Below are 23,842 nucleotides of genomic sequence, written 5' to 3'. Positions count from 1 at the left end.
GTTCCTCGGGATGGGAACAAAAAGTCCCTCAAAATTATTATTATTCTTTTTTTTGGTAGAATTATTCTTTTTTTTTTTTCCCCTTGTAATATTAGTTCAATTTATTTCTAAATTATTTGTTGAATTTTGCTCAGTAGTTATTGCTCTTTGTCCAGTTAATTTGCCCCCTCATTTCTCTTGCAGACGGTGTCGGTGTCGGTGTCGGTGTCGGTGTCGGCGTCCACTACCAAACAGTAATTCTTTTAAAATCTTAACTCCATGGTTTGTTCTAAATTTATATATATATATATATATATCTTGCCGCGATTTTCATAGTTTTAGGTGTTGGTATCGGATCATTCGTATCGTATCGGTATTGATTGAGACCTATCTTGGTACTTGGTCAATCCAGGATCAGGTATCCTATCAGTATTAGGGGTAAAATCGTAAATAAATTTAATTTTTATAAAAAGTAAGAACAATATTGATCGATCCAGATTAATACAGTCGATCCCAAATCAGTACTGTATTAGTATAAACACCAATACTAATATAGAGAACTAAATCCTTGGTAATTTCTAACCATTCACATGTCCCCAAATTAGAAGTGGATAGACCAGGATTGAGATTGGACCAACTGCTCGTACAACACCTGGTCGTATAGGTGTGCATTTAATACTTATCCTACTTTCTACCACTATATGGGTAAAGAATTTTTTTTTTTTTTTTTTAATTTTTTAACTAAGGTATCCGGACCAATTCACATGTACATTGACTAATCCTCGAGGAGACTAGTACAACAACCCACCATCATAATCTTCATTTAAATCGCAAATGTACAAGAAAAATAAAAATGTGTTAAATATTCACCCGTACAACTAGGTGATCGCACAAGGAGCGAATCCATTCTTCTATGATTACTAGGAAAAAGGTAAGGGACAAAAATAAAAGGAAATAAAAATTCTAAACAAATGGGTTAGAAAATCTTGGTACTAGTGGGCCAGGCCGACCCCCCACTGTAGGAGATATGGTCAGCATATAACCAATGCGTGCATATCACATGCTCGAGAGGGATCCATGTGCTTGTGTGCTTGTGCGTGAACTCTTGTCTTTGGATTCTGATTCTTCGAAAAAAACCTCTGCCACCGGTGTGGCGATGAGGATTCAATGGCTGGCATAGCATCGGGCATGTGTCAATATTATCTTAGTCATCTGATCCTCATCACATAGCTGCACCCGCGGTAGAGGATCATCGCCCCTGGTTCCTAGGCTTTTTCTATGAAAACTTGTATTCACGTCATTGATTATGTGGATGCGTGTAGCCAATACATAGTTATGGGTCGTTTGGTCCCTGGTGTCCCCGCGAGACACGAGGTAGTCTACAATCATAGTAATCTCTCTCTTATTAGTTCCATTGAATAAACTTATGATGACCTCACCTGAGCACGCTATATACTAAACTCTACACCATTGCTAGAGTTAGAAAGCTTATGTTAACTAGAACATAACATTAGCATAGAAAGGTGCTAGCCTTTCCTGTAAATGTGCAAAATTTTTTATTTCTGTTTTTGATAGAATAAATATGTACGATCTATTAGTTATTGGGTTTTTTTTATTTATGTAGATTGTATCTTTTCATCCTCCTCCGTAAATAGAGGGAGAGAATGAAAGATTTTCTATTCTCCTATCATCTACCACTATTTGTTTTTGCCAGAGACATGACCCTTCTAGGGTTCTACCTCAGAGCCTTCAAAGAAAAAGCCCATCTAATCAACCTACCGCTTTCAAGAGGAAGGCGTCCGTATGAGTATATAATAACAATAAGAGAAAATTACACTCCCCTCCCCTGTATGTTTCAAGTATTACATTATCCTCCTCTACAAAGTTTGAAATTACAATATTTTCCCTTTTAAGTTATAGATTCTATAAGTGAGGAACCGTTAACTGATGAATCAAATTTCACTAAACCCCAAAATGCCCTTGATCCAATGGAGATGACCTATTTGCCCTCAACACTTATTGTCATCTTCTTCCATGAAGAAACTGTTAACTGATTGGGATTTAGGGTTTTTGAACTTGGGACTTATGGTTCTGAAATCGGAGAGAGGGATTTATGGTTTTGGTCAGGGAGAGAGAGCAAAAACTGAAAAACCTTAAGGAGAAGAAAGGGGAAACCAGTGGAGAAAAAGAGGGAAGAGGGTGGAGAAAATGACAGTCTAAACATTGTTGGTAAAGATTTTCTTACAACAACATAGCATCTGTTGGCATTCATACACCAAGCTAAGCCAAGAATGGACCAAATAATTAGTAAAAATGAACAATGTCATCATCCGAAATGAGTAGTTTGTGTTTGCAGAAAATCTCAATCATTCACCATTGAAAGATGCCAACAGCAGCTCCATTCTATAAAATGATATACAAAGGATGGTGATCTACAATAGTTTCACATGCCACACTACTTATTACTCTTTTCTTCTTCTCCTTCCCTATCTCTGCATTACTACATGACCTTGGGATGACCAATAGTTATCTAACAATTTTGCAATAAGATGATAAACAACATTGAGAACTTCAAAATTGGATGCTTCTTCCATAAGAATTCGATTTAATCAGAAAATAAATTGGAACATAGAAACCAAAATACTCATACTCAATATTATTACAGCAATCGACCGGATCCATGAGTTAAAGAAACCGTAGCTAAGAATCGAGAGCTTTATTTACCACATTGGAAGCCTTTCAGAGGCTTGTGTCGTTTTCAGAAGGGACTTCCGCTCTAGATCTCTCCACATGTTGATTGTAGCAGTGCAGATTACTGAGACATCAAGGGATATCGCCATCAATCATCGATTTCGAAAGAAAAAAAAAATGAAGAAGAATCAATGTGCACTGTTGCACACAGATATCCTTTCCGTCTCCCTGTAGAGGATCTAATCAGTGTGTAATCCCTCTGTATCAATACCATGTTCACCTTGGAACACTATGTTTCTGCTGCTGTCGAATAGAAACTGAGAAGAAGAAGAGGAACAAAGTCGCCGACGGCCGTTGGGAACGAAGACGTGAGTTTTAGATTAAAAAAAAAGGGGGAAGGGGGTAAAAAGGTCTAACATATGCTTCTAACAGTGTTAACACCATAAGGTACGTTTGTAATTACAAACTTCATCGGGGGTCTAAGTATAATACTTGACACATACTGGGGAGGGGAGTGTAATTTCCTCCAACAATAAATAAAAGAATATTAAGAAAAATTAGGGTTGTGTTTGGTAGCCAAGAAAATAAAAAATAAAAAATAAAAAATAAAAAGAAAAGAAAAAAAGTACAATTTTTCCCTTGGGGTAAGAATTTTTCTTTGCATTTGATATGTCTTCACCTAAGAGAAGATTCCCATTTTCAAATTCAAAATTCCTCTTAGGAATTGTGAAATTTTTTTTTTACTCTCACCAAAATTTTATTGCAAAAAACACAAGAAACTTGAGAAAATATGAAAATAGAATAAGATAAAAATGAATGATTACACAATGATTTCCTATGTGTCTATCTTTCTCTTAAAATTAATTTTTTTTTTTTTTTCTTTTCTTGCTAATCAAACATACATACTATTTTTATTTTATCGCCATTCCTTCTCTTTTCTTTTTGTAGATTTTTTTTTGTTTCCTCTATCTTCTCCCGGCTAGCAAACATAGCCCAGAGGCAGGCATCCGTTTTCGGGACGGATCGGGACGGGACACCTTTAGGATTGATTGGATTATCCAAAGGACAATTACATGACTCATGTCAATCTGTTAACTGTTTAACACATTGTGCGGTATTGATATGGGAGGCGTAACTGTGTCAACTTCGGGAATTTGTGCTAGGTAGCTAACGGACATCTGTAATCTTCCCTTTTTTGTTTTTAAGCTTAATCTTCCTTCCCTACCCCATTAGAGATTCTCCATTATCGATCGCCGCCTATCATATCATATCATACCTCTTATTTTTTCCTTTTCAAAGTAGAGAAATTAGTGGAGAAGAGGGCTAGAGATCATCAATAGGCCAAAACGCGTTATCAGCTAGTGTGGTAAACTTTTTGTCTACTTGATTGATGAACCGCCCTCCCTCTTGTGTTGTGCCATCCTCGTATTACAAGCAAGGAGGGCAAGGGAACAGGTGGGGCCGTGGGTGTGGCAGAAGAAAAGAGTGTGTTATCTATAAAGGAGTGACGGTGCAGCAGCACAGAATACAACCTAAAAGCAGCAAGCCCTGCCTGCCTGCTGCCTTGTCACAAACATGTGGAATGATAGTAATAGTCATAACTTATATGCTTTGGCAAAAGGAACGACCTTGGTGGAAAAACCTTAACCCCACGTCAACATGTTAGAGACAAGTTTCCTGCATTGTTTTTGTTTAAAATTTTTTTTGTTAACCAAGCTGTCTGGGTTTGTTTATGCGTATATAGATTAATTCTCAGGAAAACACATAGAATAGAAAATAGAACCTGAGATCGTGATTCGCTCTTTATCTCTTATTTTGCATTTAACAAGCTAATTAGCAGCAACACACAAAATCGCCATCAATTGAGAATATCGTCTTTTGAGCACTCAGTAATTACATGTTTCAGTTGGAGCATCTTTTCCATCGCCACCTGCAGTGAATGAAAACGAAGTCAGCTTGCATTATGAGTTACTCCGCTTACATTATCCTCAACTTCCATACAATCATGACAATCAAAATGCTCTACTGATCTTTTTGGATGCGTAACAAGATATAGTGAATATTGGCCCAAAGAAGACATACATGCGTCGTTTTTTATTGTGACGATCCAGTGAGTAGCTGGGAAATTTTTTTCTCAATAATAGACAATGGAGAAGCTAGCTAGAGATGTCATCAATTAGTATTTTGAATATTTTCATGAAGCAATCAATTACACGTAATGATATATATATATATATATATATATATAAAGACATCATCGGATTCCATTTTGGTTAAAAAAAAACCTAAACAAAGAAGAATTAACAATGAATGAAAAAGAAGCATTTACTTTCGTTTTGGATGGCAGTGATCGATTCTGCCTGCCTCACTCAGCTGGGCCTCTATTGCTTATTCCACTTGCAAGAGAAGCTTTCGTGTGATGCCTCTGAAAGTATAGTGGTGAGGGGACGAAAGTAAATCACAATTTCTGGCTTATAAATCCGAATACATACATCACAGATTCTGCCATTTTGTTAAACCACATAAACATCGTAAGAAAACTTAGGACCATTGGGAGGGACTCAAAAGAAAAAGGCACAAATGCCCAACACCACCCTTCCCAAAGGCTTAAGCGGCAGCTCAGATTAATCATTAAGTAGAAATGTCTCCTATTACCGGACAAAAGCAGTAACTTTAACTTCAGTGAAATCGAAAAGGTCAACTAGACAAACGGCAAGAATTAGTTAACATGGGTTGTGGATTGATATAAGCTGACTAGACTTCTACCGCACCTGAAGTGGTTCAGAATCTAGTTGAAACCATGACTACCCATTGAAGACGGGCTGCGTAATATCCTTTTACCCATGCACACAGCTAGACCCCTCTTCATTCTTCAGACACATATGACTTGACAGCTTTTACACATGCAAGTAGTAACTCTTGAGTAATATATTGTCCCCAAGTTAGTTATTTTGCCATTGCATTCGAATGCAACCATACCACAATGTCGGGCCCTTGACTGGAAACCATGAATGCTAGGAATCTATTATTGCAACAAAATTATAATAATATGGTCGCATCATGAAGATGATGCCACTACCACTTTATCTTCGTCCTTTCACTCCCTCCCTCCCCCCACCACCGCCCCCCCCCCCCGCCCCCCACCCCCCCCCCACCCAAAAAAAAAAATCCACAGAAAACTTCCCACAAGGAAAGAGAGGAGAGGAAAAAGAAAAGAGCAAGTGATAACTCGTTTATCTGCTGGTTAGGAATTGGAACTGTTTGTAAAAGGTTTAAGTTTAGGTTTTCATCTTTTTTTGTCCCATTTCTTGAATTGATACGAGCATTGAGCATTTGTCACATACATGTCTCCCTGAATCTGAGACTCAACGTTCTGTAGCTGCAACTGTAACCGCTCAGCAACAGCGGCCAGGATCTGAGAGCATTTCTTGCTTGTTTGCGACTTCACTTTGGTTTTCAATCTCTCTAAAGATAGGGCGAAAAGGGCAATGGTATTGATAGATAGCAGAAGAGGCAAAAAATGACAAGTCAAATCAACACAGAATACTAAATAATAAACAGTTTTGAATCCCATATGAAGTTTATTTATCTGAATGGTTAAGTTGCTTGTTTATAATTTTGGTCAGAGGTCCCCGGGCTCCATTACTCTCTCTGGTCCCTGTAGATTTTAGGACAATTGAAAAAGAGCAATGAAACAAAGAAAAACAGAGTAACAAAGTACAATTGGTACAGAGGACCTCTCAGGGGTGCTGTGGTGCAGTGGGGCCAATTCACAAGTTTTAATTCCGTCCTGGTCACGGAACTTCTTGTTTGGACGAAGCGTAACTGGTGTGTTATCAATCCTAGCTACCAGTTTCTCGAGACAGTTTATCTGTTGGTCCGCCTGAAACCTGCACATTAGCACTTCAAGTGCATAGGAAGTACAACCATTAGGGGGATTTTCCCCCTTTGGAACATAAGATGGTGCAAGTGTGCAACCCTATCAACCCAGAATATATCACCACAAATTAATTAATCAAGTTAAATCTACCACAAATCTTCTCTTAGCTGGTGTAGGTATGCAGACACCCTGATTCATCGGCTCCCTGGTTCGCGATCGCGGACTACTAGGAAGATATTTATTAAACGTTAGTTTTATTCCAAGAATTGTAGTGTGGAAACCATCTTCTGGTTTATTCTTTGATGATGGGCTTCGTGGATCATCTAGATGCTGCGCCCTTCTTTGGTGATGGTCGACTGTTATTTTTCTCTTCTTGATTTGTCTTCTTCCTCATAGAGGGAAAATGGATATGATTGTCTGGTATAATTCCATTCTTTGGTTGAAGGTAATCTCTGTTGTTTTGAGGGAAACCATGAGAACTTTCCATGCCATTACTACATGACACTTTTGAATTTTTTTTCTCTCTCCTCCGGTGGCCGGTTTCTGGCGCGTCCAGAGGTTTCCGGTGACTTGCGGCATACCACTGTAATCATCTTTTCGTGCTCTACAACTTTAGTGAAGAAAGTTTTCCCATACGGGATCTTTAAGTAATGTTAAATTATGATTTTCATGATTTGGGACACAAACCTTATACAAAATTAATTTTCCTTGATTCTAACACTATAAGGCTTGGCTCTGATATCAATTGTTGGGGATCCTTTTACCATATTAAACATATGAATAACCCTATAGTTTTATAATACAAGAATCATAAAAGATATTTAACCATGGGTATAGTCCCTAAACCAAGATCAATGAAGTACTCCCTTCATAGATCTTAAAATACATAACCATATAGATTTACCATATCTATAATAATCAATGAGACATCTATGACATAAACCATAAATGGGAATAGAGAAGTACCTGCGTCCCATGAACATAGATCATGAACCTCTGCCCCATGTGGTTAAACATTACTCCCATGAAGATGACAATAACGAGAAGGATCTTCTGCAGCCTCTTACTTTAGGGTTTCCTTTCTTTCTGTGCACTTGCTCTTGTGAGAAAATCGTGCTCCCAAAACCAATAAGGCATTAAAGTAATGGCTGTAGGGACCGTCAGTATTCTATTTATAATAGAATCCCTAAAACCCTATTCCAGTCTCACAATGGAAAGAGCTAGGAGTTTTTTAATCAAAGTGAGTCTATAATTGCTTGGGCCCAATGGATCAATCGGTATCAGTTAAACCCACATAAAAATCCTAACAGGTGTTATTGTCCTATCAGTGCTTTGAAGGTACTCTGATTCATACTAAAGGTGAGTATGAAAACCATCCATTCTATTGCTATGAAACACTATCTTCCTCACCGGATCCGGAGCTGGTGTTTGTCTTTTGTCAGTGGCTCGCAGAGTCTCTCTTTTAGACATGAGAGGGGTGAACCTCAGAACTTTCCCTCCTGCCATTTGAAATCATGTTGGCTGATATTGGTGTTCTCTTATTATTGACTGAGAAACCAATGTCTTTCTCAGCTGGGGGTGATGTTTTTCTCATGTTAGAAGCTCGCACATTCTTGCTGGTGGCCTGAGGAGGCGGGTTAATCAGAGAACCTTTCATTCTACCATGTGATATCCATTTTGTTGGGAGTGGAATTTTTCTCCTGTCAACATCATGCCGAATCTTATCAGGGTGATCCTTCTTAGGGAAGTAAATCCTCCTGTCACAAGTGTACTACTCTTTTTCTCATTCTTCTTCCTCCTAAGCATGGAGGAACCCCCATCCATAGTCCTGCTCCTGCATGAGCCCCTCGACCATCCCTCTGCACCATCAAAAGAGAAATTTTTTGTCTTGATACATACCCTTATGGCTCAAGGAAGGTGGCACATATCCTCCATCATTAACCTTATGATGTAATTTCAGTTGCACCATAGCTGGGGCATTTTTTTTTAGTTGAAGAATGAGTAGCTGGCGACCTACTAGTTTGTTGGGGGCTTTGAGAATTAGTTTCTGTTGTATCTGACCCTGCTTAAGGGTCATAGCTTTGTCACACTTTCGGTCCAATTGTCCAATTGACGTTAAATTCTTTCCACCCATTTCAAGAGTCGGTACCTGAGATATTGGAATCTGCTCATTTGGAAAATGAGTGGAGCCTAATATCTGCCTTTTGTCTAGGTCCTGTCCTGCATTGACAACATTATGACCCATTTGGTTCAAATGTCTAACTGGCTTCAAATTCTCCACATCCACGGATCCACCTAAGGATGCTGAGTAGGAGTAATATCCCGTGGATTTTGTTCGTTTTGTGAAGGAGTCCCTAATATTTCCCAAAGCTTTGTTCTTAATTCTTCATTCTTGTTTGTTGTTTTATCTTTCTCTCCCTTCATCACTACTCCATATGACAAATAGGCTCCCGATGGTGCAAATGCAGATTCTTCCATCTTTTCCCAATGCCTCCTGATGAGGCAAAATATGTCCCCATCCTTAGCACGGCTGAAGTGTGTATGCAAACTTGAACAGAAGACTAACCCGCCACCTCGGCCCTCCATCAGGCCGTGTTTCCACCTCGGCTCTTCATCAGGCCATACTGCCACCTCGGCATCTCATCAGGCCATACTACCACCTCGGCTCTCCTCAGGCCGTGCTGTCACCTCGGCCCTCCATCAGGCCGTGCTACCACCTCGGCATCTCATCAGGCCGTGCTACCACATCGGCCCTCCATCAGGCCGTGCTTCTACCTCAGCCCTTCATCAGGCCATGTTGCCACCTCGGCATCTCATCAAGCCATGCTACCACCTCAGCTCTCCTCAAGCCGTGCTGCCACCTCGGCCCTCCATCAGGCCGTGCTGCCACCTCGACCCTTCATCAGGCCGTGGTACCACCTCGGCCTCTTCTAGTGTAGAGCAGCCACGGCCTCTTCTCATGCCAACCAATCACCTCAGCTCGGCACAACCAAATAAGACATCCAGAAACATGCACACATCCACTCCTACATTCAAGGGACGTGATCCCTAATCAAGGGGGTAGGACTCTATCCACTATACGTCATCAGAGGCGTCCACCCCTCACACGACTTCCACCTCCGAGATCAACGGGGAATTTTCCCAGAACATGCCTTGGAACCCGAAATATTCTCAGAATCACAGAGCCACTCCCCTCAAGGACTCTACGCCTAAACAAGACTCTCCACAAACGCCCCTCCTCTCTCCATCAGTAGCCTATAAATATCAAGGTAAGCCTCCATCATGGGGACATCGATCACTTCTTTTACTGAAAAAGCTCTCTTGAGCATCTACTGTGGAAGGATCTGACTTAGGCATCAGAGAGTCCATTGTTGGGTCAACCTGGCTCTCCCCTGTCCTCTCTTCTATGCAGGTCGGCTGGAGCACCAGGAACTGCAGGGAAGATCATCCGGTCAATTTTTACCACATCACCTCCCATAGGTTACACTGTCCGATATCTTCCCACTCCTTTGACTCAATGTGAAACTGAAGTCTGGTTTGCATAATAATTAATGACATGTCCCTCATTTGCTCCAGAGAACTTTTTCTGTGTACCATTAGCAAACCACAATACTGAAGTTTGTTTAGCATTTTTTTTTTTTTTTGCAGCTTGTGTTTCTTGATGCAAGAATCTGGTAGAAATCCACGGGGAAACCTCCTGCAAAGAACCTAATGCTTGTTCTTTTTCCACAATAGTCATTCCTAACTTATTTTGATCTTCTGCCAGGTTTACTCCGTTTGGAGCTACTTTTTCTCTATTACACAAATGAGCTGCTTTCTTACCTCCTTGTCCAGATCTCAGTTTCATAGGTTGATCTACCATTAGTCCAATGGATGGACATCTTCCTATACTGGCTACAAGGATGATTATTTCTGCCAATGCTTCAACAGCTGGTGCTCCTTTGATACTAAAAAATATTTTTGCAATGAAAACAAAGCTTGAACAAGGTTAGTGAAAATAAGGGATTCATCCCCAGAAAGGCAAGACAAAGACAAGATGTCTACTTAAAGAGAAGCAAGAAAGGGTATCATTGTATCATACATCGACAACGATACTATTTAGACACAATGAAGAGTTATGGCAATCTCTGTAGAAACAAAACAGTTAGGTGGCAACCTCCAGGAGTCCTGTAATTAAGTGTCTAACATTCTGACTTGCAAGACCAATCAAACAGAAACTTGCATGTTTTCAAGTTCCTCTGTCAGGACTCAAAACAGGCCAGTTTGGTTTCGTATTTGATGTTCCCTCACAAGACATTTCATGAATACAAACTTTAACAGTTTGAATTTTCTTGAGACCTCTAACAAGTCACACCGCAGGGATAGCCTTCCTTTCCTTTTTTTTTCCCCCGGGGGGGGGGGTAGAGGGAGTGACGAAAACTTCATTTTAGCTTCAAACTATCACCATTGGGCACAAACTCTTCCCACCTAGATTTATATCTTAGAGAATGCGATAGCCATTTCTTACTTGGAAATTTGACAGTCTATCAAGCTCAATCGTTGTAACTCACGTGTTAGTCTGATGAAATGAGGGCCAGAAGCAGCTATAGCCTGGAAGAAAAAGAAAGAACTCATAAACATAGAGAATAAGTTGAATTATATAAGACCCAAAAAAAAAAAATCTAATAATTACTTTTCAGGCTGAAAATCTCAAATTCTTGTCCTCAATTACATCGAGCAAATTAAACAACAAAAATGATTAAGCACTATTCTCCAAATTTGATCTTTTTTTTTTGGTAAAGAATTCTCCAGATTTGATCATGGCATGATCAATGTCCACAACCTACTTCTTCGTTTGCCGATCCATTTGAAGAGGAAGGGAACGAATATCCAAGCGAATCATCCAGTTAGTCTGAAATTCTATCATTTCATGGGGTAGGAAGTTCATCATAAACGTCATTAACTAGACAAGAAGGATCATGATGTAGAATAGGCTCCAGTCATGGAAAAGAATTTAATGAGGAAAAATGTTGAGGAATAGGCTCCAACCGCGAAAGAGAATTTAAGGAGGAAAACATTGAGTAGAGATCAAGGCAGTAGAGATAAACAAAACAAAAGAGACTCACAATTCAAGCAAACCTCGGAAGATAAAACATCAAATGTACCAGTTTCAAGTGAAGGAGGATAGAGATCGAAGAAATTGTTCCCAATCCTGCCCTACAAGGCCGATCATGTTGTTTTATGGTTGTCCTTGTTGGCAACTCGACCACGTGGCGGTGATGGCGTGGCCAGTTTGGGTGACGTGGATGAAAATGATGACATGGCAGTATCCAGTGTCACCGATGAAATAACAGAGCAGCTTGGTATGCATGAAGTGGTTTAATACATCATTAATAGGTGGTGCGGGTTTCTGGGTCAAAACTGGCAAAATTGGTCTATTTACGATCGAGGGCATTTTCGACAATGAAAATGACATTTTTGGAAGATTGGTTCTTCATGAAAAAGATAGATTGTAATTTTCCTAGTCCAGTGCATTTGATTTCGTCACATTCCAATACCGTATGAAGAAGTTACGGCATTTATGGCAGTCGAGGGTAGTTTCGGCATTGAAGCTGATTTTTTTAAAGGAAGTGTTCTACATGTAAAAATACGACAAAAATACAATCTTTCCAACGGTTCTGATTTCATCGCATTCCGATTGCGTATGAGAAAGATACGTCATTGGAAAGGTGTAGGGGCATTTTGGTCTTTTTACATGGATGATTCAGATGATTGAGTCTTCCAAAAAGTCGTAGAGCATCCAGTTACGATTCCAACGCACTTCTTTTCATCTCAATCGGATATCGTATGAAAAAGTTATAAGCATTTCCGTAAAGTCGGTTCGAAAATCCAAACCGAAAATCCATCAGTTGCTTTCGGTGTTGGGTGGGTTTTTCGGAATTTAATTTTGAAATTTGAAGGGCTTTTCTGTAATTTAAAGATTTTGAAGGTCTGAGTTGCAAGGGGTCTTTAAGCACTGAAACATATGGAGCCAGGGGCTTTATTGTAATAAAGAGGAGTAAGGGAAGTGAAATGGACGGCCAAGATTCGACCACGTATGCTTGATGCCCATCCAAAGGCTGCTGAGATTTTGCGCTGACATGGACGAGATAGATGCTTGCGCGTAGAATTTGATTGGTCACGTGCATAATTCCTGATGCACTGGCGCTACACCTTATCAAGGTATGTTGTGGTGTTTCGCGCGTGTATAGAAGGTATAAAAAGATTCCGATCTTAATGATCTCATGAAATCTGATTAAAGTATCATGGAGGATTCGGATCCAACGGTCGATATGCCATTTCTCTTTTGTGAGTGGGAGACAAGCTCCCTTAAAATCCGAAAAAGCAACCAATCATAGATCGACAACACTTCTGACGATGTCAGCGCCTATGTCATGATGACGTCATCAAGATTCAAATCTAACTGTTTGGATCTGTTGTCCGTTGGTTTAATCGGACGGCTTTGATTATAAGATCTCTTATATGAGATCTACGGTCAGATTTCGCCCCTGTTGCGCGCGCCGCCGGTGTAGCCTACGCCACCCGTACGAAGATTCCATTTCGGGCTATCTCATTGGTCCAACTTCAAAAGGTCATATCTCCTTCATTTTAAGTCGGATTTGGGTGAACCAAGTTGCAGCTTCTTCGTTTTTTCAAGCCCTACACCATGGAAGCAAGAAAGATGGGTTTTGAGTGAAAGAAAGCTACGGTTTTGATAGGAGAAGTTTCCCCCTCTTTGTTGGTCATTGAATGAACATACATTATTGATGATAAATGTTCTTAGGCCATTAAAGAAGGTAAAAGAGGTGGTTGAAGTGTGTTAATGGTACATTAACTCAAAGCCAAGGAAGAAGAGAAGAAAGCAATGATGTGTTTGCTTTGAAGAGCAAGAAGCCAAGGAGAGAGAAGGTGTGAGCACCAAACTTGCTAGTACAAGTTGTTGTTTTATGGTTGTCCTTGTTGGCAACTCGGCCACGTGGCGGTGATGACGTGGCCAGTTTGGGTGACGTGGATGAAAATGATGACATGGCAGTATCCAGTATCACCGATGAGATAACAGAGCAGCTTGGTATGCATGGAGTGGTTTAATACATCATTAATAGGTGGTGCGGGTTTCTGGGTCAAAACTGGCAAAATTGGCCTATTTACGATCGAGGGAATTTTCGGCAGTGAAAATGACATTTTTGGAAGATCAGTTCTTTCATGAAAAAGATAGATTGTAATTTACCTAGTCCAATGCATTTGATTTCGTCACATTCCGATACCGTATGAAGAAGTTACGACATTTGGGGTAGTCGAGGGCAGTTTCGACATTGAAGATGAATTTTTTAAAGGAAGCGTTCTACATATAACAATACGACAAAAATACAATCTTTCCAACGGTTCTGATTTCATCGCATTCCGATTCCGTATGAGAAAGATACGTCATTGGAAAGGTGTAGGGGCATTTTGGTCTTTTTACATGGATGATTCAGATGATTGAGTCTTCTGAAAAGTCGTAGAGCATCCAGTTACGATTCCAACGCACTTCGTTTCATCTCGATCGGATATCGTATGAAAAAGTTATAAGTGTTTCCGTAAAGTCGGTTCGAAAATCCAAACCGAAAATCCATCAGTTGCTCTCGGTGTTGGGTGGATTTTTCGGAATTTATTTTTGAAATTCGAAGGGCTTTTGTGTAATTTAAAGATTTTGAAGGTCTGAGTTGCAAGGGATCTTTAAGCACTGAAACATATGGAGGCAGGGGCTTGATTGTAATAAAGAGGAGTAAAGGGAAGTGAAATGGACGGCCAAGATTCGACCACGTAGGCTTGATGCCCATCCAAAGGCTCCTGATATTTTGGTGTGATATAGACGAGATAGATGCTTGCGCGTGGGATTTTATTGGTTAGATGCATAATTCTTGATGCACTGGCGCTACACTATATCAAGGTATGTTATTGTGTTTCGCGCGTGTATAGAATTTATAAAAAGGATTCCGATCTTAATGATCTCATGAAATCTGATTAAAGCCATCATGGAAGATTCGGATCCAACGGTCAATATGCATTTTCACTTTTGTGAGTGGGAGACAAGCTCCCTTAAAATCCAGAAAAGCAGCCAATCATAGATCGACAACACTTCTGACAATGTCAGCGCCTACGTCATGATGACGTCATCGAGATTCAAATATAACGGTTTGGATCTGTTGTCCGTTGGTTTAATCGGACGGCTTGGATTATAAGATCTCTTATATGAGATCTACGGTCAGATTTCGCCCCTGTTGCGCGCGCCGCCGGTGTAGCCTACGCCACCCATACGAAGATTCCATTTCGGGCTATCTCATTGCTCCAACTTCAAAATGTCATATCTCCCTCATTTTAAGTCGGATTTGAGTGATTCAAGTTGGAGATTCTTCATCTCTCCGAGCTCTACACATCAGAGGGAAGAAATCCGGCAGAGGGGTTGCTGAGGTGGTCGGAAAAACGAGTTGAAGCTCGTGGAAGGCTAAAGGTTTGAATTAAAGACTTCCATCCTCTTGCACTTCATCCATAGCCCCCATTAGAGGCTTAGGAAGTTGCTGGAAACCAAGGTAGCATGTTCTATTAGTTGTTGCCAAGAGAAAAGAAAAGAAAATAGAAGAGAAGAGAAGAAGAGGGAAATAGAGAAGAAGTTGTTTCCTCTCTTTGTGTGTGTGTGAATGTGAATGTGAGTGTCATTGTTACTCCATGAAAGTAAAGACAAGGAGAAAAGAAAGAAGAAGAAGAAGAAGAAGAAGAAGAACCTAGAATTTGGTTCTTGTGAATTGCTTCAAGAAACCCAAGTACCAACCGGGGTTGAAGCATTGGCGGCACCGAGACAACGTGATTGTGGTCCGCATCAAGTGGAGATCGACATTATTGCATCTCCGATGGTTACTCCTTGTCAAGGTAACCTCACTTTTGCCAAATTTCCATTATTATAAATCATTGTAGGCAAGATGTTTGATAAAATGCCTAAGTGATAGTTGTAGTCTATTTGGGGGAAATTTGCATGTATGAGTGCTTCACTATAGGGCATTGTTATAAGCCCGACTTTATTTTATTGGTGTTCAGTGGGTGCTGGACACAGGGGCTATGTGTTCCTTGGTAGGTACAACTACCTAAACCTATTTGTCGTGGGTGCGGCCTCTCAGATCATTCTGAGAAAACTAGGGTGAAGACCTAGCCATTGTATGTCATTGGTGGAAACTGGGAATGTGTTCCCTTGGCTGTGGGTGCAGTCATAATTAGTATTGAGTAAATGCTGAGCCCGACAGTGGGCATTACTCCGTGCATGTAGGCAACTGGTCGAAGCACGTATTTCTTGTGTTGTGGATGTGTATGCTCGTATTTGTATTGTGGATTGGAGTGCTTGGCTGCAGAATGGGTGTGTACATCTGGTAGACCTGACCACTTGGTGGTGTAGTGTGGATGTGCATACGACTGTGTATGTATGTGACAATGATTACCGTGTGAGGTTTATGGGACAGCTCTGGGCAGCAATACAGATTATGTGAGTAAGTTTCATGCAACAGTAAGAATGGTCAGTAGTATACATAGTAGCTCTGGGCAGCATCAATAGACTATGCTATTGAAGTGCAAATAGTGATTGCCACATCAGGGGTACAGTTGGAAAGTGAAAAAATATTTGGCACACTGATTCACCCCCCCCTCTCAGTGTCAATCGGGACCCAACACAAGTTTCCAGTCATCCTAGGCAATCGGTTGTGAGATTCTCTAACCCTGGATTTTACATTACATGTATGTATATATGTTAGGGTTAGTTGTGGATGAATGTATACATGCTAGGTTAGTTGTGGATGAACTGTAAGCATGCTAGCTAGTTGTGGATGCATATGCTAGGCAGAGTTTGATTGTAGGGCATTGATATAAGCCCAATTTAATTGTATTATTTATTGTGTGCTTAGTGGGTGCTAAGCACCGGGAGTGGGTGCTCCCGTGTAGTGGGTGCTACACATTGTATCGGCACTACGAGTGCCATCTCAGCTTCGGCTTGAGAAAATTGGGTGTGGGTGCTCCCGACTGTGGGTGCAGTCAAAAGTAGTGTATTGAGTAGGTACGAAGCCTTTACAGGCACTACTCCGGGGATGTAGGTAAATTGCCGAACCTCGTAAAAACCCTGTGTTGTGGGTGCTTGTTGTTTGCATTTTATATTGAAGTGCGTGGAATGTGGAATGGGTGTGCACACTTGGAAGTGCCTATGAGAGGCTGAGTGTGCATACGACTGTGTGCAAACAGGACAGGTATATCAGGTCCTTCTTGGCCAGACATCGGACATGTTTTTAGGTATCAGAATTGAACTCACTGATTCACCCCCCCTCTCAGTGACTGCCGGGTTACAACAGATCAACGAAGCTATGTTGCAGTAGTTACAGTCAGATGCATAGATTAGCACTCGTGGAAATCCCTAGAATCGATACACCCATCCTCTCACTGAGGTTATGAACAATTCAATATAATTGACAAGAGGAGGAAAACGAGGGAGGCCTCAGGATCAAGAGTTGGGGCTCGGGAGAGAACGGCCCAACGTTTTTGGGTGTTTAAGGGGGTGTTTGGTTCAATAAATCTTTGGGATGACATTCTTTAGAATGATAATTCTTAATTTTTTGAGTTGTTTGGTTCCACTAGGATGACCCTCATTAGTGAGCATCCTACTTCTCATGAATGACCATATTACAAAGGATGTGTTTAAAATCTGAGTTTACCTCAACACTTGAACTCAGATTTGAGCAACCTTTTTACCACCTAGTATAAAAGGAGAAAGCAGAAAGGCGTTCTCTACGGAAGCCAATATCTTAACCCGCGAGAAACATGTACTAACCTTAAGGCAACCAAATGATTTTTCAGAAAGAAACATAATTCAGAAGAATGTCTATCAAAAGATTGACATTCATATCCGATACATACACCATTTGATTTACCGAACCAAACACCCCCAAGGCTTTCAGCAGGCGAGGAGGGGAAGTTACAGAGACATCTAAAGTTTAAACAGGGGAATGGGCGGGAAAAAAATGTTTAAAAAAAAAAAAAAACTGTGCAAGTGTGCAAGGTTGCAAGCATCCCCGTCTGTCCTTCGCTTCCAAGTTTGGAGTTCGGAATTCGGAATGGCTCTTTATTTCTAACCAAAATAAAAATGAATAATATTAGTATCTTCATGGGCCGGACAAAGATCAAAATGAATCTCTGCAGAGTTTGAGAATTGACTCGAATGGGCTTGGACACATCTCTGTCATGGGCTTGAAACAGGGGTTTATAAAATATTCATGTTCATGTCATCCTCGAGAGTCAAGAGTGACGAAAGTCAATTTCTTTTTTTTTTTTTTTTTTTTTTTTTTTTTTTTTTTAAACAAGGTATTCGAATCAGCTTACGTGCACCTCGACTAATCCTTAGAGTGACGAAAATCAATTTTTAAATATTATATTATTAAAGAAAAGAAAGAATGAACAAACAACAAATCGACCCAAAATAGTAGAGTGATGCAATTTCGAAAGATAAATTTTACTATGTGTAGACGACGAGCCAACTGTCTTCAATCAATGCCTGTCAAGCAAGGACCCTTCCCCCCTCCCCCACCCAACCCAAAAAAAAACAAACCCACAGCTAGTGCTCATGAATTAGAATCATATTTTATTTTTTCTTTCTTATCCTTGATATCGCAATGCATATCCTATTTATTTTCTCTGCGTGTTTATGGCATTCTATTTAATAATATGTGCTCCCTTATAAACTTGTCTCTGTTATAACAAGTTTTGTTGAACTTAAATTTTAAGTGTGTACAGAAGACCTTGAGATCTACTTATCTATAATCTTTTATTATATACGCAAATATTTTGAGGTTGCTTGTTCTAATAAACATTTCCTTCTATGCTTTACACACTAATTGTTTCAACAAACTCAGATGGGCCAAAGTAAGAAGAGGTATTGTTAAGGGTGTGTTACATTTTCAACGACGGGGAAGAAAGGTTGGGTAAGAAGGAAAGGGCATAGAAGAAATTTACGACTCATTCCACGTCAGACCTCTGAAGATAACGAGCTGCTTGTTTCGTGTCCGATATAGTTCTTTGTTCCTGAGTCTTCTTGACACAATTCCTCTCTCTCTCTCTCTCTCTCTCTCTCTCTCTCTCTCTCTCTTTCCCTTTTTTCCTCTACTCATATTATGGCTACCCTCACAGATATTTCTCCATTCACAGGCCGTCACAGCTTTGCATTCTTTAAGTCATCATCCTCTCTCGATCGTGCGACCTTCTTGTCGAGCTCAAGCTTTCAGTCATCTCCTCTCACGCAAAAGCCCTTCAGACGGAATACAATCAACTGCAGACGTTCGACATTGCGATGCTCGGTGGCCAAGGAATCCACCATTTATCCTTCCAAGGCCGATGATGCTGACAAATCCAACAGTTACTTTGTCGACTGCGTCGTTGTTGGGGCCGGCATCAGCGGTCTCTGCGTCGCCCAAGCTCTTGTGACGAAGCACCCAGAAATTGCGAGGAATATTATGGTAACGGAGTCCAGAGACCGTGTTGGAGGGAACATTGTGACGGTGGACAGGGACGGCTACCTCTGGGAAGAAGGCCCCAACAGTTTCCAGCCCTCCGAGACCATGCTCACAATGGCGGTACGCGCGTTTACGATTGGGTTTTCCTCCTTTTCCTATTCTTCTTTTCATCGCCTTTTCACTTCTTATGACTGTTTCAAGCGTTTTTTCTCCGGAACTGATGTAAATGTTGGAGCTACGATTGGAGCATAGATGTTCACTTGCCTATTACTTCAAATATACTTATGGTTTTAGGAAAATTAAAAACAAAAAATTAAAATTTCTACAAGTTATAATAGACATTCTAACGAGCTAAAAAAGTTACATATTATATCAAAAAGGTCCTTAAAATGCTGATCTAGTTTGGGGGAGAAAATGATTAAAATGAAAAATATGCATCCTAGGTTCAAATATTAGAGTCCAATTAGAACGCAGTTGGAAGTACCATCCAGATAATAGATATTGTCGTAGATCATATTAAAATGAATAATTTTATGGCTTTTTTTAACATTTCAAATGGCGGTTTCTTCTATAACCCTCATTGATAATTTATACCTCATCTATGTGAACAGCATACAGTGGATATTTTTCCTTTTATATATGATATACATCGGGCTGTTGCCTCGTATTGGAAGTCCTCCCAGTTGCCTCTTCTGAATGACTTATAATGAATATCTTGCAATTGATATGATTTATAGAGTATATCCAATCGCATTGGATATGCAATTGCTAACTTCTTTTTTTTTTTTCTTTTTTTTTTTTGGGGGGGGGGGGTTGTGGGGTTTATACTTGAGATTGCTGGCCACCTACAGTTCTTTTGGGGAAGTTGGGGATTTTGGTTACTGCACACGATAGCTTGGAACTTGGAAGTCCCTTCCTGATCACTCAAACCAGTGATTTGTCCTTACCACCCTTAGATAGATTAATCCCCATCAATTTAGATTGCTTTCCTTCCATCCTTTTTGATGAATGGCTATAAAATAAGAGGTTGCTTATGTGAAGCATGAACTGAAGGCTAAGCCTAAGATGGCCCACAAACCAATCTGGTATTAAAGGCAACAGGCTACATTGTGCAACTTCAAAGTCTTACTTTTGTAGAAGCTAATGTGCAACCCAAATGAGTCCTTTAAACATATGAAGAATTACCTCATTTATTGTGACTTATGCTGAGATGCATCAGCATATCATCAGGGACTTGGGAAGAGAGATGTTGAAGGTCCGCCACCAGATGCCAAGAAGCCTCCATGCATGCCTTCTTCCACATCTTGAGTAGGTAGCCCACTCAAATCCTTGGTCACACAGGATGAATAGAGGAGGAGACAATAGTTCACTTTGGTGAATGCATCTATAGCTTTTTAAATTAGCTCTCTAAACCCCATCATCGGTTATGGAGGAAAAGAAGCAGATGAATAACATGAATACATCCAATCTGTAATTTGCTTCTTTTTGGTTGCCACAAGATAAAATATATGCCAAAGCATGTCCTTTTCTTGAACAATTTTTCCTTATTGTATATATTGTCATTCATACACCCAGTCCCCAGCCCCCAGCCCCCAGCCCCCAAAAGAAGGACGTGTGGGTATTGAACTGTTGGAATTAAGGAGAAAATAACTTGACATGGAGAATATCATTCACTTCTTTTCTTTTTTTTTTTCTGTTAAAGAACCTTTCTGTCCCAAAACGACATGGGACTTAAATATTAACATTGAGTCAACCTAGGAACCTGATCCCAGTGTGTTAGGGTATCCCTGGTTGTAGCTTTCACATTCTCTTTCATATAATTGTTTTCCAAATAAGCTGGTAATTCTTTTTTCTGAAAGTTATGCCAACCACATTTTCTTTTCTCACTTCTACACATTTCCATGAAGCATGAACTTAATTGAATGTTTAAGGATGGGAACAACTTTTTGGTCTTTAAACTGTTTATCTACATCCTTAGCTAGTACATCGTTTTAAATAATTGTACCTGTTTTGCAGGTTGACTGTGGGTTGAAGGATGACCTTGTTTTAGGGGACCCTAATGCTCCACGTTTTGTATTGTGGGGTGGAAAATTGAGGCCAGTACCTTCAAATCCGACTGATCTGCCTTTCTTTGACTTGATGAGTTTTACTGGGAAGCTCAGGGCTGGATTCGGTGCTCTTGGAATTCGGCCTCCTCCACCAGTTTGTTCCCATCTCTTCTTTTTATGAGTGCACACAAACATCCACATACAGACAACCATCCACATCTGCACCCACATTTACACTCTCATACGCCCATACACACACACTTGCACTCACACTTCATTAGCTTTTCTCATTTCTTTGTCTTTGACAAAGGTGACAGGGTCATGAAGAATCGGTTGAAGAATTTGTGCGTCGTAATCTTGGTGATGAGGTTTTTGAACGCTTGATAGAACCATTTTGTTCAGGTGCTCAATCTAAGTTATCAAGAACATATTCAATCCCACACATATAATCTCTCAACTTTGTGTCTTTGGTTTTTTATTGACATTATCCAGTTGTATTGAACAATTTTGAATTGTGATTCTTGATTATCTCAAATTATAGAAAGTGGCACCTTTAGGAAAGCTGAAACTGACTTATCTCATGTGTTTCAAAAGCAAATAATGATTCTGTGATTGATAAGAATGTGATTTGTGACGATGCTTCTTATTTGAACCAAAACCTTCATCACTCATGTGTATAATGCACTGTACCTATAAAATTGATGATTACTTACACTGGAACATTTGCAGGATTTTCCCCTTGTAAATTTTATCATATGTTGCTTATTGAAATTGATTAATGGTGAAGGCCACGCTTTCATATCTTTCTTATTCTCTGTAGTGTCTAATAATTTTCTAAACATGTGGTTCAAAAAATATGCTGAGCCCCTGTTTGAGCTTCCTATCCCTACTTTGCAAGTGTTAAACTCAGCTCAACTTAACTGATCCTTATTTGAAATGCTTGGGATCCACTGCCTGGTCCTGTTCATCATTTGCCCATTAAAGATCTGATATCTAATATGAAAAAAAAAATCGTGACATAACTTGCTCTTTCTTGGTGGTGATTTAATCTCATTCCACTAAAAATTGGCATTGCATGCAGGTGTATATGCAGGTGATCCTTCAAAGCTGAGCATGAAAGCAGCATTTGAAAAGGTTTGGAAGCTAGAGCAGAATGGTGGTAGCATCATCAGTGGCGCATTCAAAGCAATTCGGGAACGGAACAAAGGCAGCAAACCATCTCGAGATCCGTAATAATATTGGCACTTTGAAGCTTATTTTGTTCGTATCTTTCTTCTGTACCTATTTGTTTTATGCTTGTACTGTGCTAGCATGCAGGCGTTTGCCAAAGCCAAAGGGCCAGACAGTTGGGTCTTTTAGGAAGGGACTTAATATGCTGCCAAATGCAATTTCTGCAAGGTATAGTTTATTTAATAATGAACAAACCTTGTAATTATCATTACTATTATTTGAAAATTTTCTGAACCTAATGAAGTTTTGTTAAGTTCTTAGGTTGGGTAGCAAAGTCAAGTTATCTTGGAAGCTTTCGAGCATAAAAAAAATGGATGGTGGAGGATATACTTTGACATATGAAACAGCTGATGGATTGGTTTTTGTTCAAACAAGGACCGTTGTGATGACTGTTCCATCCCATGTTGCAAGTAGTTTGTTGCGTCCTCTTTCTGTATGTTCTGTTTTTTAACCCCTCTGATGATTCAACTTTCTCATATTTCTTTGGAAAAGTTAAAAATGGATTGCTGGAATGATTGCATTTCTATTATTTAATCTGTCTTGACTCACCCTCTCGGGAGTTTGATTTGTTTCTGAAATATCATTAACATGTGATTGGTTCTGATACTGTTAGTGCCTAAAACGTAATTGTATGTAGTTGGTTAATTTCAGTTATATCCCCATTTTCCTTGTGTTGGTCTGTTTTTTCCAACAAGACTCAGAATCTCCTGGTTAGCATTTGAAACCTGACACTGAAAATTTTCACTTTAAGGTTATGATACATCCGCCTCTAATCAGCAATCTAGCTTGTTTCATCTCCACAGGAAACAAAACCATTACCTGTTTTCCCCAATAATGGGACCCCACTGATAAGTTTTCCACCTGAGACCCCACAACCAAAGCCCATCTCTGTTTCACTCCTTCATGAAATAAAAAATTTGCCTGTTTTCCAAGCAAAAGCAATTCACTTCTGAGTTTTCCACCTGAGAGCCTACCAGCAGGGACCATTAACTTCAAATTTCCGTCAGTAAATAAATCTCTTTACCTGAACAGCAGCTGGAGAGTTGGAAGATAGAGATATTGACTTATGCTTGATGAGATGATTCTCCTAGGCAAGGGACAGAATCGGAAAACAGTTTGCTTTTCTTAGAGGCCTGTTCTTCTGCCAAATGAGGTTGAAATTTGACAATATCTTTTTCTTCTTGAAAAACTTGCTCAATTGACCGTCTTCTTTTGGCAGTGTCACTGTTTGAGGAGATTGTCAATAGCCTAGTGCAGCTTCTTTCCAGCCCCAGAGGATGTAGCTATTCTCTAAATTTTAAATGGAAATCTTACGCAACTGAGACTTCCAGGGTTTAAACTGGATCAATATTTCTTCTTTCTTATGCACTTAGGATTTTTATTTTTTTTTGGGAAATCCAGCTGATGTCAAATGATGCATGAATCGGTAAATGCTCATAATCCTTGAATGGCTATTAGATTCACCAGGTATTTTTTGTATC

At 39.9% G+C, this 23,842-nt stretch overlaps 1 protein-coding gene across 1 annotated transcript in view; it reads left to right on the top strand.

The window, feature by feature from the left end:
- Positions 1-18,665: 18,665 nt before the first annotated feature.
- Positions 18,666-23,842, top strand: part of LOC122063711 (protoporphyrinogen oxidase 1, chloroplastic-like) — a 7,691-nt gene continuing 2,514 nt past the window's right edge. The window contains exons 1-6 of the mRNA XM_042627411.1: positions 18,666-19,203; positions 21,100-21,285; positions 21,449-21,533; positions 22,213-22,360; positions 22,449-22,529; positions 22,623-22,794. Of these exons, the coding sequence (XP_042483345.1) occupies positions 18,745-19,203; positions 21,100-21,285; positions 21,449-21,533; positions 22,213-22,360; positions 22,449-22,529; positions 22,623-22,794 (1,131 nt within the window). The 5' untranslated portion in view covers positions 18,666-18,744. The remainder of the gene's footprint in view (positions 19,204-21,099; positions 21,286-21,448; positions 21,534-22,212; positions 22,361-22,448; positions 22,530-22,622; positions 22,795-23,842) is intronic.

Source organism: Macadamia integrifolia, unplaced genomic scaffold (genome assembly GCF_013358625.1).
Source record: "Macadamia integrifolia cultivar HAES 741 unplaced genomic scaffold, SCU_Mint_v3 scaffold1431, whole genome shotgun sequence".
Lineage (NCBI taxonomy): Eukaryota > Viridiplantae > Streptophyta > Magnoliopsida > Proteales > Proteaceae > Macadamia > Macadamia integrifolia.
This window is presented reverse-complemented; position numbering and strand designations above follow the sequence as displayed.